The 18,738-nt window shown below is 43.5% G+C and overlaps 1 protein-coding gene across 1 annotated transcript in view; it reads left to right on the top strand.

The window, feature by feature from the left end:
- Positions 1 to 11,257, top strand: part of LOC144827856 (IgGFc-binding protein-like) — a 70,020-nt gene extending 58,763 nt beyond the window's left edge. The window contains exon 2 of the mRNA XM_078686021.1: positions 9,990 to 11,257. Within this exon, the coding sequence (XP_078542147.1) occupies positions 9,990 to 11,257 (1,268 nt within the window). The remainder of the gene's footprint in view (positions 1 to 9,989) is intronic.
- Positions 11,258 to 18,738: the final 7,481 nt, after the last annotated feature.

The following is an 18,738-nucleotide window of genomic DNA, read 5'->3' as shown; positions in this document are numbered from 1 at the left end:
CTGTGGGCTGGTTCCATGGAGGACAACCAACCACAATATCCTACTGGCCACCCAGCCCCCACTATGGCCACCTGAATAGGCCACTATGCAAAGCCGGCTTAAGCGCTGGTGGCGCCCTGTGCGACAATGTCTGTTTCCCCCCCCCCCAATGACCACCTCTGCCACGGATTCCCTCACTCGCACCCTTTAACCGTGTCATTTAGTTTTAAAGCACAAATTCAGAATTTAAAACGTAACATCATTGTTAGTTCTCTTTCATAATAAGAATTATTTTCTTCCCAAATGAACCCTTCCAGGAAGATGATAAATCACCTGAGTTATATTGACGTTTTAATTGATGTCTGAAAATTGCTGGAGGCCAGGAACACGGCAAAAGGTAATGATAGAATACTTTTTTTTTAATGACGTCCCCACCCCTAGTCAATGTCCGGTTCTGTCGCACCAATCGCACCGTCCTAGAGCCGGCATTGCCACTATGGAATGTGTAGGCGGGTCGCTGCACAAAAGGCTGTGCTTAGAGGTGGGGAGCTGAGACGAGTGAGAGGCCAGTTTTGTGGCTGTAGTTTTGGGCCACCTTCACCTTAGCCCGGACCCCACAAGCAGTGCTATTCCACATTCATTCCCGCCAGTCCATCACACTGTGCCTTAATAGATGTGGTCGGGGTGGGGCAGGTGTTCCTCTGGTCATTAGACCATTCACAACTCGGCCACTGCGGGACATGGGGCTCGGTAGGTGGAACAGCTAAACACAAAAGCAGTGTCTTTGCAGTACTCCTCTGCCAAGCACTCCTTGCACTGAGGCAATGGCAGGCGGGGGAGAAGAGAGTGTCAGGAGGCTGAGAAGCCACGCAGGGAGGCCAGGCCAGGTGTTGTGGCCCTAGGGTTGTTTGGCAGCCTAAAGGTTGTGTTTTTCCCATGCTACCTCCAAGGCAGGCGTTTCACAATCATCCCGTGGTAGGCGGGGAGGGCAGGTACTATTCAGAGGCCTTCCTGAAAGGCTAGGTTTGGCTCTACCTTTTACATCCATCTATGTCAATAGTATGATTTGAATTATCTTGAAGCCCTGGAAAACTACATTGGCTAGAAAATACATAGTAAGCCAAAACCCAACATTTTGTTGAATGTGGAAGCATAACACTGCTGCTTTAAATAGTATTTGTTTTTTTTTAACCATAGCTCATGCTGGCTTGTTTTTCAGTCCTTAGTAACATGCTCACTGAAAGCTGGCCTGGCTCAATATTCATTACCCTGGGCAGAGAAGAGGTTAAAGTCAGCAGCACATTTCAGAGTACACATTTTGCACAAACGCATATTGGTTCACAAGGCAACGCGTGAACACCGCGGGCTCATAGCCTCTTGTTTATTATGAGGCTGGCTAAGCATCATGGCCCAGACATACTGTATACCCTTAATGTAAACCACAATAAAGTTTCATCTCAACACCTCTTCTTCATATGCTCACCTCCACCCCAATCTCAGCTCAGCGCCCTCTTCACTTGAGGTTGCCTCCACCTCCTTCACCTCCATTCCAAGAGTGCGTCCTGGGTCCTCTGCACATAGAGTACTGAATAAGAGGAGTGATGGGGTCCGCAGAGGAGCCTCTCAAGCAACGGACTGTCGGCTCTCTGCACAGGAGAGACATTTGGCTGTCGCCAGGCTCCTAGTGGTGCCCTTAGGACGTCAGAGGGGGGGGGGAGCGCAGTGCAACAGGAGGAAGCCAATAAAACTCAAACTGACAAAATAAAACGCACTTCCCTGCATTAATGTAATAAAAAAGACAACATGTTTTGCTAATGCGTTGCAGGAGGTGATGCCTTCCTAATGTAGCTGCCTGTTTTGTTGTTGTGGTAGTTTGTCTGGAAGCAGGTGGGGGATGCACACAGGGCAAGCGCCACGCACCAGTTTTGCTTCAAGCAAACACGACGTCACTACATCGCCTGCACAAGCTCAATGGCTACAAACTGTGGCACACCCAGGGCACAACAGGCCACAATGCCAGCAAGGGATGTGTGCCTTGAGTACTGGGGTGCAACTGCCCCGTTACACTCTTGTGCTTCGGCACCAGTGCACCTACAGCACTATCGATAACTACGACTCTGGTAACTAACATTTAAATCATAGCTGCCAAGGTTTCAGATTGCTTATGTGTGACATTTTCATAACTTTAGTGTAATTAGGAGTGACACTCACCTACTATGAGTGACACTTTGTCGCGAGCAAAATCCAACAAGGAGGACGAGAGAAACATAAATGTCAGCAATTACACCCAATGAAGCAATGAGAAACTCTAAGAAGAGCTAAAAACTGCTACATAGTACCATAAATAGAAGGGCACAAACCTAGTGCCCTTACATAGGGGTGCTGCACGGAGGGTGTTAATCACTGCAGCCAGGCTCCAGATTCAGGGGTTTTGAGGGAAGGAAGAGGTGTAAGAAGGATACATGGGTTTGCTGCCTGGAGATTGTGGGCCGCTGCAGTCAGTCACCAGATTCAGGAGTCTGAGGAAAGGAGGTTGGAGAAGGTTCCATACATTGGGGTGCTGCCTGGAGACAGAGGGGTGTGAGAAAGCTTCATACACAATGTTGCCAAGTTTTCAGACTGTGCAACATTTCCATGGTTTCAGTGCATGAGTGACACTCAAATGCAAAATGTGTGTCACTTTGTGTAACATTTTCCTGCAAGCAAAACCAAGCAAAAGTGGTTGATAAAAGATAAATATTAGAAATGACACTTTTTTGATCAATGAGAAGCCCTAAAATATCTTTGAACTGCAGCAAACCCCCTGAAATTGAAGGTTAAAATATTGATACAAAGCTTGGTATACTAAGAAAATATAAAAGTAAAGCCATCATCATAAAACATCTTACATACCCCCCTTCCATGTCATTGCACTTCACTGTGTCCTAATAATACAGTTAGGTACCTGCTTCAGAGATCAAATAAACACAGGGTGGATATTCTGATGTTCCAGCCAGTACAAGAAAAGCAAAATCACAGCTGGTACATATTTTTACCATTTATCTGTATACTTCATGGAAAATATATAAATAGAAAGCATGTTTAAATGTGTTATAGGGACTAATACTTAAAGTAAAGAAATTGCAAATGAATACATAGGATTTTGTTTCCAATTAGTATAAGTCATGTCCAGAATCCAGGCCTTTGCAGACTTGAAAATACAACTAATGCCCGGTAATTTTCTCTCGGAAAGATGTCAACATTAAACTGAAATGCATGACTCACCCGGGTGCTGCCATTTCAGTATGTCTCAGAGCACACGGCGAGTCACACAGAGGCAGCTCTAAGCAGTATCTCGCTCTGGCTGGTGGTAGTTTTCAGTGATTAGGGGACCACTGGAAAGTTATTTTCCGGTGGGCCAAGCAGCATTGAAGCAGGCTAGAGAGCAAATCAGGGGGCGGCAGTCACGTACGCCAACAACCCTGTAAAGGCTCAAATACATTGACAATTTCATGTCACGTGAACCCGGGCCTCGCACACACCCTCAATCTGCTGCGCAATACAAAGCGAAAGTTGAAGTTGCTTCCACTTATTTATCAGCTATAATGAAACCAGCACAAACTGATGATAGTGCTGGGTGGCGCCAGTGGCGAAGTTTATAACCAACACAAGGCACAGCCTGGTGTGGTGTCTGTTCTCCCGAGGGGCCCCCTGGAGCTTAGAGGCCCCCCCGCACCGCGTGGGCTGCGGGGGCCTGTGTTACGCCCCTGCATCAGATGGAATACCTGTCACATTTCTGACGGTATACCCATCGGCCCAACCTTAATTAAGGCCCTAGTGCTCCAAAGTGGTGAGAAATGGTGACATGACTTGCTGGGAATTCTGGCACAGACAGGCTCAAAGTTTTCAATGTTAGTTGAACTCGTATTTGTATCACAAGCTTGGAGAACAATTCATGCATCTGGTTTCCATCAGCAGCTTGGAAATTCAGGAGTAGGTGCAACTCACACCAATGCCCCTAAAAATGTTTGTGATGCAGGCCCATACGTTTTATTAGGAGCAGTAGGGTTGTGTATATCATGATTTATGACTTCAAATGATCTTCAATCTTATTAGTGTTTCCATCATCAGTAAAGTGGGAAAGACGAATAGGAGAATGATTTAGTGACCAGTGAGGACCTAAGACCTCCCCAAGGTCACACACATCTAATTGACCTGTGCCTACTGCTTCCTTAAAGCAAATGAAACTGCTGCTGGTCATTTTTAAGCTGCCAGGACACAGCTCAGAATTCAAGTTAGGTCCCAGCCTTGAGCTCCAAGTTCAGGTTTGATAATGATGTCTACTTTTAAGAACCAAGGTGTCGGAGTGTTGAGACACATCACCATGTTATAGTGCTAGAAAAGGAGATGTGGTGCTCAAAGTAAGAGACAGACTATTATTTGATTGCTCTGTGAGTACCTTGAGCAGTATAACCTGTTGTTATAGCATCCCACCTCTAAATAGCACATTCTTCTTTATGTGGTGTAAAGAGTGCTTGTACCTTCTTTTACCACTAACACAAATGGGTATATTTACTAAGATTTAGTGTAGTGTTGCCATTATAAAAGTGCTGCACAATGGCACACATCTTTTTTCTAATTTACTGATTTTGCATTGGAAATTAGCCTGAAAGTTATACAAAGCAACGCCTAGCAGGGGTTTGAATTATTTAGCATTAAAGGTGCGTTCCATGGGTAATACATGGCTTTTCCCATTCAGCCACCCATTTTTTTCATGACAAATCTACTAAAAAAAAGAAAACATGGTGTCTGTAGTGTCAGCAGGCAAGTGGCAAGAAGTAGGGGTCTTAAGTGCACTCGAGGACAGGCTGCCAGTAATAAAAGGCAATGATGGTTTAAAAGAGGGTTTAAACCCGGTGGAGACGGATATCGAGGGTCCCTTTTTTCACTGTTGAATCATTCCAACTCGTCAGGGGAGGAATCACTACAGATATCTGACGACCCTCTTGGTACAACAAATAGGCGGTGGAGTTGAACTAATAGTAGAAGTCAGGAAGGGGAGACACCTGGAAAGCATAATAGGATATCTAGCTCCGGGACAATTCCTAAAAAAATGTACCTGTCATGTTATCTATACCACAACGGCCTGCCATCTCTGGTCAACTGCCGGGGGAAAAGCAGTGTGAGGATGCCAACTATGGGAGTACACTAGGAGGACGGGGCCCGAGACAGGATCAGGACATTCCATCAGAATGCCCAGGCGAAATTTCGCTAGCAGTAATATATGCAACAATGATGTCGCACAGAGAAGAAAGTCGGACGAAAAGCCAAAAAACTCAAGGCGCTTGTAGAAAACTACAAAAGTCAATCCGGCGGGTGGGTAAATCCTGTTCAGCGATCGCAGAAAGGATTTCCGAAGCCGAGAATCGAACATCCACTCTTGAAGATGAAATAATTGTACAGTAAGCAGCCATGGATGCGTTGACAACGCAAAGGAATGATATATCCTGAAAGCTTGATGACATGGAAAACCGCCTCTGGCGCAATCATTTAAGAATTCATGGTGTACCTGAAGGGGTTGAATGCTCAGACCCCAGGAAGTATGTGGTGAAACTTTTTACTGAAGCCTTCCCGGAACTGACACAGTGGATATGGGACATGGAGATTCAACATGCCCATCGGTTACCCTTCCGGCTGAAGAATCAGGCAGGATCAAATTAATCTAATACGAGACCTAGAGCTATTCTGATATGTTTATCCACCCTTCTGTCCAGACAGGCTCTATATGACCTGACCAGGCCAGATAGACAGGGAAGAGCGGCAGGAACTGAGTTCTTTGCTCATCTGGATTTTTGCCATGTTTCGGTGGAAAAAAGGTGGCAGGTACGACAGTTAAATAGTCCCTTTCAGGACAAAGGCACACAAGCATTTCTTTTAAATCCAGATAAATTGAAAAAAATATATAAAGATAAGACGAGATTTATTTACATCGGAGCTAAAAGCCAAAGAGTATTTACAAGAAGTTCATGCTAAACCGTATTCTAGATTTTTGTTCATGGCTATTCCGCTATAGTTATATGTTTTTCTTAAGTTGTTTTGTTTAATAAACACTGTTTGGAGGTATTGGTGAACTGGGGGGATAAGGGGGATAGGTGTTCTTTACGAGGCTCTCCATCACTGTAGACTGTTGGGTCTACCAGCCTCTAAGTTGGGGAGGGTAGGAGAGGAGGCCTTCGCTGGTAGAGGAGACAGTCGAGGGGAGGAGGGGTGGGCTGTCGGTATGGGGAGGGGGGTGGCTACCAAACGAGATGGGGAAGGTAGAGTAAAAATTATGAAAAAGCTAGTGCAGAACTTATAAAAGGAAGAGAGATGTTGAGAGAGAAAGGGAGTGTTTTCTGTAGTACTGAACTAGGCTAAAAATGGCACCTTTATTAGTATTTACATTTAATGTGTGAGGCCCTAAAGAAAGGACCAAACGGCAAAGAGTGGCATGAGAAATTAGGAATATGTCCCCTGATGTGGTCTGTCTCCAAGAGACACACGTTCCATGGAGTAAACATAACATACGAAAGAAGTTAGGGAATGAGCTTCTAGTTTGTACTTCTCAAGGTACTACCACCAGAGGTGTCGCTATCCTCGCCAATAATAATTTATTAAAAGTAACTAAAAGTCTAGCAGTCAAGTATGATCGCTGGGCTATGATTGAGTGTGTAGTGGCTAATGAGAAATTTACAATATGTTCTGTATAGGGCTCTAACGCTGATGATACTCAGGTCATTGAATATTTGAATATAGAATTGGCTGCCTGGGCAACTCCCTTGATATTGACGGGGGACTTTAATATTCAATTGGGAGAAGTGACCCATGGGCCGGGGGAGATAAATATTATGGGGATAAATATTATGGCAGGAATCCTCGGGTCTTTAAAGCCTTACAACAGCTTATTTACAAACATGTCTTAGTTGATTTTTGGTCCTGGTTGAAACATCCAGATCCAGGATACACACAGTAGTCCTGCCCACATCAAAAGTTATCCAGGTTAGAATCTTTCTTTGTAACCAAAACTTATTTAATAGATGCACATAAACAGACTTTTCCCTGAATTACATCAGATCATAACCCTGTTCTTTTAAAACTTACAATGTATGGTCTGGCACGCTCCCGAGGAACATTTTCTTTTGATAGGAAGGAATTTTTAAATAAAGAATTTATTTGTCATATACAACAATGCTGAACCAAATTTTTAGCCATAAATTGAAACTTCACCAAATGTGACATAGTTTGGGATGCTATGAAAGCAGGGCTCCAGGAAGATATATTGAGCTTTGGGTCACATGTACAAAAATAACTTAGGCAGCATCTAAGTTACAATGTGTTGAATACGCGTTGATAAAGGCGGTTAAGGGGAAACTTGACACCACACAGGTACAAACTGAGGTTGCATGCTGTAAAGCCAGGATAAATGTGGAGTGGGTCAAAGACATAGCAAAGACATATAATCTTTTCAGGAGAGAGTGTTATGAGTTTGGCGAGGCAACTGGTAGATGCTAGGCCAAGAAAATTAAATGAAAGGAGGCTAAAAATACCATAACAGCAATTTTTATGGCAACTATGAGGTGGCATTGGTTCGGAACTGAATTTATCCAGGCCGTTAAAACTATGTGCAGATCCCCAAATGCACCGGTCTGTGCGTGGGGACTTGAATTGAACCCCATAGCAATATCAAGGGGTACCCGACAGGGCTGCCCCTGCTCTCCTCTGTTATTTGCGTTATGTATTAACCCGCTCCTAAACGTACTGGAATATAGGCTAAATACACAACTAAAGAGCCTCAGGCAGAAGCGGGTTAATATATTAGCGTACGCAGATGATATAGCAATAGATCTGCCGGACCCTGCTACCACATTGGTAGAGACAGAACAATTAGCATCGATATATCTGATGAGCTCAGGCTATACATTAAATTTGGCCAAGAGACAGGTTATATGTACATACCAAGCACACTTTAATGATCAGAGAGTGTTGAAGGAGGCAACGTATCTGGGGGTGTGTTTGAATGCATACCTTGATACGATGGTTCTATCCAATTGAGATACTATGTTACACAAGATTAAAAAGGAATTAGATAGGATGGAAGGCCTACACTTGTCAATGCTGGGAAGATGTAATGTCTTTAAAATTAATATTCTCCCATAGGTCCTTTATTTTTTCAGGCCGGTCCCATTAGAAATTGCAGGGATATAGAATCAGAAATTACAATCTATATGTAGTGACTTCTTGTGGGCTCAGGGTAAACCCTGCCGAGCTATGACATTTAGGACCTTCCGCAAGTACCAGGAGGCTGGGCGGTTCCCAATTTTCAGTATTACTATTGGGCATGTTTACTACTACATATAGGAATCTTATTAGTTGGGGAGAAAGAGGAAATTGTAGATGAAATACCGCATATTTTCAAGATATTATTGGATTCTACAGCAGAGAGAAGTTTTTTTAAGATTCTTCAGCCCAACTATTACAAATAATGGGTTTCAAGGTGGTCCAGGCTGCCCATTAGGCTTGGCTTCAGATTCGGAGATATCTGCACATTGGTCGGATTAATTATTATACCCCCACGGATACTCCAGCTCTACTTCCCTCTATTTTTTCAGATGGTATTATAAATAGATGGAAATGTGAAGGCATTCTAGGAGACTAAGTAGAAAGCAGTGGTGCTAGGACATACGCTTTGTTAATGTCTAAGTATGATCTTCCTAAAGAAGACTTTTCAACGAAGATGCTAGATTTGTGACTATTTGATTAAAAGAGGTGTTGTTTCACGCCTAGCACAGAAAAATAACTTACTAGAGGTAGTAAAGGGACGGGGGAGGATTGGGGCTTTATACCAAGCCCGTATTGAATACAAAACAATGATGTAAAGGAACAGAATGCTAAATGGAACAGCAGGCTGTCCCTCGGAGGAAAAATCCTACAAGAATTTATTATATTAGCTGAAAAACTTTTATTCTCCTCTAGTCTCAAAACTCACCAGTACAAGACCTTGTTTAATTTGTATTACACACCTGCAAAAATTGCTTGCTGGGGGGGGTGAATGAAGATAAGTGCACTCGGTGTGGAATGGATCAGACAAATATAGTCCATATGTCCTCTCCATGTCGAGAACTGAAACAATTAATTAATATAATGCAGACCTTCTTGACGGAAGTTACAGGGGAACAGATTGTGATAACCCCTACAGGTATGTTACTGGGGGTATTAGAAGATGGTGTGCTAGCACAGGGAATGTATACTTTTAGATACTTAAAAGATATTGCTGTTGCAGTGGCTAGACTATCTATAGCATCACTGTGGCGGCAGAAAGAACCTCCCACCTTTGAAATGTGGAGAGGAAGGTTGTATGATATATGTAAACTGGAAACTAGCCTTCATGCCATCAAAGGGTTACAGAAACAGAGACTGAGTATGAAGATCTGTGGGTCTCTTATTGAGCACTTAACATCTGCAATACATTAAGATGATCCTCTGAAGGATCAACTTGTATAATGCTCTATGTCTTCCTCTTTTTTTGTTATTATTCTCCTGTATTCATGGTTTATATATATGTTTTCTGCCAATGGTTACTTGCTAAAAAAAAAAAAAAAGGAAGGGTTCTCTTTCAGTACAAAACCTATGGCAGATACTATGTACTATGGTGAAAAGCTGTATGCACCAACGTTAGGGAGAGAGAAGGATACTACCATATCCCTTTGGATATTTTGCCATTCTGCTCTCTCCCTTTCATTAAAAACTGTATTTTTTGTTGCTGAGATGTGTTGCCTGAGCCTTTAGTAAATATACCCAACAGTCTTCGATAGAGCGAAAGTAGGGCTAATAGAACTCTGGACACACGAAAAGTGGAAGACTTTTATCTACTTACATTTATGTTTTTTGTTATCATTATGTACCTTTTTGTCAATAAACAAACATTACATATTAAAAGGTCTCACATTAAAAAATTTGTTTTTTGTTTCCTTGTATTCTTTCTGGCTATATAGGAAGAAGTTTTATTGTAGCCTTCATGCAAAATTATGTAACTCCAGCCAACCTCATACTAGAGCTGAGCAGTTATGATGAGCCATGCATGGTGCAGATCACAGTCCCCTCTCCACCCTACAATCAGACTGTGCTCCTGGCGAAGAACAGCACAACAGAGGTGGTCCTACCTTCAAACTACATGCTCACTGAGGGTGAAAGATCAAGGAAGCTTGTGACGGTGAGCTCAGATGCAGATATTTCAGTCATTGCGTTTAACATAGGTGAGTACACTGCGGATGCCTTCGCCTGCCTCTCCAAACAAGTCTTGGGCAAAGAGTACTTCGTTTTCACAGCCACCTCCGCAAGTACCTATGGAAGCCATTTTGCTGTTGGCAATGGCGAAAATGTTGAGACTCAAGTTAATATTACAGTGTCCGGCTCCTTACTCGTTAATGGAACCAGATATGAAGACAAACAGATGGTCACCATCACACTGGCTCCACAGGAGGTCATTCTGCTCAGTGACGCTAATGACTTGACTGGCACCAGAGTTGCTTCTTCAACACCTGTGGCTGTTTTCAGTGGTAGTAAATGTTACTTTATCCCGTCTAGTGGCTGTGACACTCTAATTGAACAGCTATATCCTGTGCAAAGTTGGGGGCAACAATTTGTTGTATTCCCGCTGATGACTAAAGGTGTGAGAGACCGTATTTTTATCATCGCTGCAAGACCAAACACCACAGTCACTCTTCGTGATAAAAGCACCACCCTACAGTACAGTCTTCAGCCTGGGTCTGAGGTCAGCATGGACTTAGAAACAGGGATGCTTGTGAATGCAACCGAGCCAATCATGGTCGGATATCTCTTCCAGGGGGGCTACAGTTCATTACCATTCATATTCGATCCTTTCATAGCAACCGTTCCACCCAGCAACTTTTCAAGGAGATACTACAAGTTTGTTACCAATGCCTTTTTTAACAACTCCCTATTTATTGTGTCTCGCTCATCCAACTCGTCATCCGACTTTCTTCTCGACAACAGACCACTGAGTGAATATGTATCGACCGTGCGGGGCCTGGAAGCCTTCACCGGTTGGGAAGTGAATTTAGGAAAAATCGGTGGGCAACATGAAATTTCCCATCAGTCGGAGACATTTGAAATTTATGTATATGGAGTTGAATCTTATATATCTTACGGATATTCACTTGGCCAAGCGGAATCATTTTCAGGTATTGAACAATTATATTTTTATATTTGCCATTTAAATAAAAATTCTGATGCAGTTTGATCTGTGAAAATATTGTGTTTGTATGCAGGTCGTATGTAGCAACTAATTGCAGCAACTTTTCCCTCCTGAGGCGGAAGCCGGGAGGTCTCTCTCCTTTACTTTGTGATATTTGCATTCAACTGCATTTTATTCGTGTTTTTTAATAGCTTGACTTAATAAGCATTTGGAGACTTCCTTTAGCGCTTCCTTGCGCTCTGTGTCCCTTTCCCCCCTCCCTCTGCCTCCGGACCGCTCTCGGCCGAGTATCGACACCGAGGGCTGGTTCCCGGTTCTTTGGCGGCCATATTGGGTGAGGGTCAGGCAGGTGACGCGCTCTAGCAGCGCTTAAATAAGATGGCTATGACTCCGCGCCGGATCTGCGCCAGAGTCGTGCCAGAGTCTTGCCCGTCTGCGCCCGTCCGTGCTCAGTCGGGGTCAGGGGCCAGGCCTTCTGGTCGACGACAGGTATTTTCATCTAAGGACTTGCGAGATATGGATATGGGCAGGCAGATTCTGGATCCTGTTATGGTGACCACATTAAATGATTTAAATATTCTCCGACCTTGTAGGGGTCTTTCCGGATTAGCCCCTCTCTCCTTGAAAGTAACCTGTTTAAATACTAGGTCTCTTCAAAGGCACCATCTTGAGGTTTTTACTCTTCTTCAGGATGATGCTATTGATATTCTAACTCTCACGGAGACATGGTTGGGTGAAAACTCCCTGCCAGATATTATAGCTGCCCTTCCCAGTAACTATGATGCGGTATGGCACAACCGTGCGGAAAATGCCCGGGGTGGGGGAGTAGCAATTCTGTTTAAGAAAAACCTAAAAGTTGTCAAAATAATTGCTGAAACTATAGAACTAGCTGATACACTTGGAGTGAAGATCATGCTGAATAATTCATGCTTAATGATCCTCACCGTGTACCGTCCCCCAAACTCCACTTCAGTTTTTAATGATTTGTTTGCTCCGATTATGTCGAATTTATGTACTAGATACCAAAAAATTGTGGTGACAGGAGATTTTAACATGCATTGGGATAAAGTTCAAAAAAGACCTGCCAACTAGACGTCTGGAGAATACTATGTCCTCATTGGGGATTAGACAGCTTGTGGATGCCCCTACTCACGTTAAGGGGCACATCCTAGACCTCATTTGGACATCAGACCCAAGGGTAAACCTTGTGGACATTGTACCTTGTATTTGGTCGGACCACTACCTGGTGAACTGTGAGATCCCGATTGAAAGCTATTTGTCCCAAAAAAAAACTAAATCGAAAAAAGTCCGGCAGTGGACAAAAGTGGATTCACAAGCCTTGACCTGTAGCCTTCATGACCGTGTCCAAACATTAGTCTTAAAAGGAGATTTAGACCAGCACTATAAGGATTTAATGCGGATTCTGAGTCAGGCAATCGACCAGATAGTACCTGAGAAACTACAAAAAGTAAAAGGAATAGTAAAAGGCACCCCATGGTTTACCCCTCTTTTGAGGGACCATAAAAAGAAACTCAGGTGTTTAGAAAGGATCTGGAGGAGAACTAAAGACGGGACAGATAGGGAACTATACAGAATCTCACTTAAGTCATATAAGAAATTGATTAGGGTTACAAAAGCAGATTTTTATGAAACTCACATAAGTCAAGCGGACAATATTCAGAAGGAAACATTTAAAATCTTAACTGAGCTGAGCAAAAAACCAGAAACGTCGGAAACAACAATAACTGCCGATAGTTTTCAAAGCTTCTTTCTCGAGAAGGTGGAAATTATCCTTTCTGAGATCAAGATTAGTGCCCTGAAAAGCCCCTGTCCGTCACAGGAAGCTCAGTTTCCCCCCCGAAGTATATCTTTCTAAGTTTCCTGAATTGGACTCTCTAAGCCTAGAGCAGATTATGAACAAAAATAAGTCAGGCTCCCCAGCGGACCCGTGTCCCCCTAGGGTCTTTCGTTTGGCGCGCCCTATCCTGGAAAAGCACCTTATCTCCCTTCTTAACAGCTCAATGGAGACTGGTCATCTACCTTCAAGTCTCAAGGAGGCACGTGTGAGGCCTCTGTTAAAAAAGCCTGGAGCCGACCCGGCCATTTTAAAAAACTATAGGCCGATATCCCAACTGCCCTTTCTGTCCAAGATTTTAGAGCAACATGTGCTGAGGTCCCTCTCCTCATTCCTGGAATCGCACCATCTTCTCCAGGAGCGTCAGGCGGGATTTCGTGCACATCACAGCACCGAGTTGGTGATGCTATCGGTGCTGGATGAGTTGAGAGGTATGGCTGACAGTAAGAAACCGAGCGCCCTGATACTCTTAGATCTATCAGCGGCGTTCGATACTGTCAGCCATTCCCTGCTATTGGACAGATTGGCTGCGTTTGGGATAAGGGGTCAGGTCCATCAGTGGCTCCAATCTTTTTTTACTGGTAGGACCCAGAGGATCCAACTGGGGGATGCCACTTCTAAAGTGGGCATTCTGGAGTGCGGAGTCCCTCAGGGTTCCGCACTATCCCCACTGCTTTTCAACCTGTACCTCCAGCCGTTGATTGACTCTCTAGATAACATGGGTTGTCGTGTATTTAATTACGCTGATGACACCCAGCTGTTGCTGAGTATTGATAATACGATCCTGGCACAAACTAGTGCTCAGAACATCCTCAGACATACGGTTAGCTGGATGACGGCCAATTTGTTGAAAATAAATGCGGAAAAAACTGAGGTATTGGTGGTCTCCACCTTAGCCTCGCCTTGGAGTGATCTCTACTGGCCCCAGGAACTAGGGCCCTCACCGACACCGAGTGAAAAAGTAAAAAGTCTCGTAATTAAGATTGACAATGAGTTGTCTATGGCCAGTCAGATCTCCTCAGTAGTAGGGATGTGTACTGGCCTGATCAGACAGTTACGAAAGTTGGCCCCTCTTCTTTCCTTTTCCGCACTCCGTATGGTAGTCTCTGCCACCATCGTTTCGAGGCTAGATTATGGGAACGCCCTTTATTTAGGCCTACCTAAAATCTTGATTAATAGATTGCAGGTGGTCCTGAATGACGCGGCGCGTCTGATCTTCAAGTTACCTAGAAGATCCCATGCCTCTGCTTTACTACTCAAGTTACACTGGCTCCCCATTGAACAGAGGGTGGAGTTTAAGAGCCTGTGCACAGCCCACAAGGCCATCTATGGGAAAGCTCCTGTGTATATCAAAGAGCGCTTGGAATTATATACCCCCAAGCGAGTCTTGCGGTCCGCCGAATCCCAGCTTTTGGTCTGTCCCCGCTATAAGTTAAAAACCAAAGGCGGCAGGTCTTTCTCGGTTTTTGTTCCGCAGATCTGGAACAATCTACCAGAATCACTTCGGAAAGAAGCGAATCTCCTGCGTTTTAGGAAGTTGTTAAAAACCTTTTTATTTAGGGAGGCACTTGATCCAGCTAAATAAATTTTTTTATAGGTCCCTGGCTCTCTTCCTTCCTCATGTTGTTTGCCATTTGTTTTAAGCGCCTAGAGACCTGTTGGTGATTTGCCGCTATAAAAGACTAAGTTAACAATAACAATAACAATGTGCATTTGTGAAGCACAACGCTATCTAAAGAGCTATCTAGAAAGGAAAAGAGTGCAGCATGTAGGTCAGAGCCCACAATATGATTCAGGATCTTTTACAAGAAGCATAATGTAGAGGGAGGTCATGGACATCACTTCACCAAAATGCCTGGGGTAGCGGAAGTGGCTTCAAATGCCCCTTGACCTTCACTTTCACTCACACATATGTTTATACATACACACACATTCACATATACACACACACTTTGCCTACACATGCACACGCATACATACATACACACACATGCACTTACATAAACACACTCAAAACTGCAAGCATACACACAGCATATATACATTTGAGAGCACTTGTTTTACCTACCTCACCTGCCAAGAAAAGTCCCATGCCAGCTATAGGCTTTTAGTGCATACTGGATTCCTTTGGAACCTTTTGATAAATCAAATGTCTTCTGCGGTGGCTGCTCAGTCCAGTCGGGAGATGTTTCCATTGGGGGACACAGTGACAGCAAATAGACGAAATCTCCAAATACATTTCACCAATGGGAGTACTCAGGATAAGAAGGCCCCATCAGATCAAGCAGTAACTGATAAGTGCCAAATATCTTGCCACATAATTGGAACCTTTTAGATCCTAAGAGAATGTTGGTAAAGGACACTCGATTAGAGAGTCAGAGGTCAGAAAGCGGAAATGGCAAATAACCCCTGGCGGGAATCAGTACCTGGATTACAAAGTTAGTAACACACAGAGAGACAGCCCAGTCACCCCAGATGAAAAAAATCATGCACCCAGGGAAACTTTCTTTGGGGGGGGGCCTTAAAAACGCCTAAGAGAAAGTCTTTACCTTCTGCCGCGCTGATATCCATGTTTCCGATTCAGTGTGAATTCAATTACACCTTTGATACAGTTTTGAACTAAGACCCCATTCCAAGGTGCTTTAAAATGCCCTGAAAATTCCTTCTGTCATATTATCTAAAATGCCCTTCAAACCTTTCTTTACATGATATCCAGTCTTATTGAATAACATTGACCATTGTTTTCTGAAAAGCCCTGTGTTCCCACAAATGTACTATGGGAGAACATGAAGTCCAATTGTAAAGTTGCTTGTAAATCTATTCCAGGTAAAGCCCAACCAATTGAGAACTCTCGGCTACACCCTTGAAAAGGGCAAATCAAATGTATTAGTTTCACAGCTATATGTATGTATGTATATACTATTTCTACATCTAAAACCTAGTGAAAAGACAAAAGAGTGATGCACATGATCAAAACCAGCATAAAGTCAACAAGTAATAGGAGTCGAAGCTTTGTTGTGGACTGCTAATGCATTGTGATGTATTGTTCTTTTAAGCCGTTTGTCATCAACTTTTCCCTAAACTGGAGATGGGTTGGGGTGGTCCTGATGAATATTAGGATATTGTTCCAGATCCTGGGTGCAAGGATGTAAAAGGACTCCTTCCTTGTTTTGTTTTACACTGCTTAGTTTACAGTTTGATTGGTTCCTGACTGTGAGTGTGCTAAGAACCGCCAAAGATAGCGAGCTTATCTGCCAGATAAGCAGGATGCTGGTTATGAAGACTGTAAATGATGCAGCTAGTTTTGAAGATATTGTTGCCTGGCATGGGCAGTAGCAGTCAGTGGTGGGAGTAGCTGCCGGGCGGTGACGTGGGGAGGGGGAGGGTGGGGGGTATTAATCTATGGATTATGGAGGATTACAGGTAAATAAACTTATAAATAAATAAAACAAATTTTGTTGCATGCACTGCATCGCATTTGGGAATGTAGTGTGCACAACGAAATTCATTTGATTTATTTAGAGGGTTTACTTAACTATAATCCTCCGTAATCCATAGATTACTACCCCCCACCCTGCCCCTCCCCACGTCACCGCCCGGCAGCTAATTCCACCATCAACCACTTCTGGGTATGGGTATCCAGGGGAGTTCCTTCATGATGGGGTAGATGTGATCATATTTCTTCAGGCCCTGGATGAGACATGCTGACGTGTGTAGGATGCCCTAATAGCTTCTACATGTTGCACACTGATGTATACACTTTTTTGAAGTTGTGTATTCCTGTGCCTGTAATCTAAATTTAAAAAAGGTTGAATAGCATTAAATTGAGAAGTTTTGCAGGATACAGAATAATCACTGGGACAGAGAATTCCAGAAGAGGAACCTCGAAGGGTGAGCTAATAAAACCATAACTTGCATAATGTGTGACTTCTAAGAAAGGAATCCCTGCTAGATGGATTTGTCCTGTGAAGATTGATTTCCAGAGGAATTGAATCCAACTTTATTATGAAAGAGAAAACAATTAGATGGACTGAAAACAAATAGTCTAATTTTCAACACGATTAACTAATTTTGTCTTCTTCAAAAAGCTCCTCTAAAACCTAGTTTTCATTCCTGATTTGACCCCAATCAGCCGCTGAAATGCTTTAGTTAATTCGGCTAGTAGGTGGCTCTTCCCCATTTGCAAAAGTGTGACTGCTACAGCGCCATTTTACTTATTAAAACACTGCAGTCCCTTCACATTCAACGTGGTGAAGGGCAGCAGCACAAACATACTCTGTTTATTATCCAAGCTTGTTTATTCTCCATGCTAAAAATAGACCACTCACAACAGAGCAACAGTATGATCCCGAATGGTTAAGTTATGCAGGTGTTTGCTGGTGCTTGCCACTAGCACTTATCGCTAAACACCAACACTTATTTAAGACAGCCTACCATATGGTTAAAGAAAAACAATGGTTCTGTCGGAAAACACAATTACATTGAAAATATACTGTATATACAATTTAAGAGACAAGATTCTAAGAAGAAATCGTGAAAAACAAACACCTGACCACATAAGAAGGTGTAGGCAAATTATTGTATTTTAACCTTCTTCACTGTTTGAATCAATTGAAGCTGTCCAGAACATACAATAAATAAACAAACTGTACACTTAAGATGTGAGTCATGACTGGTGACTGGGTGCTCAACAAAAGATTAGACAGAAAACATAGTCATGGACATACATATATATGAACACAAACTCCTTCTTCCGAATGAGCAGAGACCACGCAGGGGAACACTTTGGAGGCACACTTTATTACGTATTTGGCGAATGCATTTCGGCATAAGGATCAGCCTTCATCAGCGCCCACATCTCTAGGTAGCTTTCAAACACATGGACTGAATTCTGCTTCCCTCTTATTGCAAGAGGGTCCGCCCCGCCTCCCTGATGTAGTCTGCTCACTTGCAGTCAGCCCACAAGGTGTTTGTGGACTACAACACCCAGGAAGCCTTTTGGTGTTCCCAGGTAAGTGCTGCATGGGGGGATATACACGCCACAATGTACTGCGGAAATGTCACAGCAGTTCGTGTGTTTTAGAAAGCAAAATTCCTATTTGTTTACGGAAAGAAGCGCACCTCCTACGATCCCCAAACTGCCTCAACGTAGACCTCGGGATTCCATTCGGTACGGGTAACATGGACAATGCCTTTCACCTAGCGCGCGTCTGTGTAACCGCGCTACTACCAACATTCTTCCCCAAAGTCCATGGTGGGTTCCCGGCCTTCCAATAACTCGGAAAACGAACAACAGCTGCGGAGGCAGCAAAGCCAGTGGTGTCGGGAACCAGCTTGCGAGGCAGGGGTCTCTGTAGCGTGTCGCTGGCTGACACGAAAAACATGAACACAAACTCCTTTTCCGAATGAGCAGAGACCATGCAGGAGAACACTTTGGAGGCACACTTTATTACGTATTTGGCGAATGAATTTCGGCATAAGGATCAGCCTTCATCAGCGCCCACATCTCCAGGTAGCTTTCAAACACATGGACTGAATTGTGCTTCCCCCTTATTGGAAGAGGGTCGGAAAACACAATTACATTGAAAATATACTGTATATACAATTTAAGAGACAAGATTTTAAGAAGAAATCGTGAAAAACAAACATCTGACCACATAAGGAGGTGTAG

Source organism: Lissotriton helveticus, chromosome 4_1 (genome assembly GCF_964261635.1).
Source record: "Lissotriton helveticus chromosome 4_1, aLisHel1.1, whole genome shotgun sequence".
Taxonomy (NCBI): Eukaryota; Metazoa; Chordata; class Amphibia; order Caudata; family Salamandridae; genus Lissotriton; species Lissotriton helveticus.
This window is presented reverse-complemented; position numbering and strand designations above follow the sequence as displayed.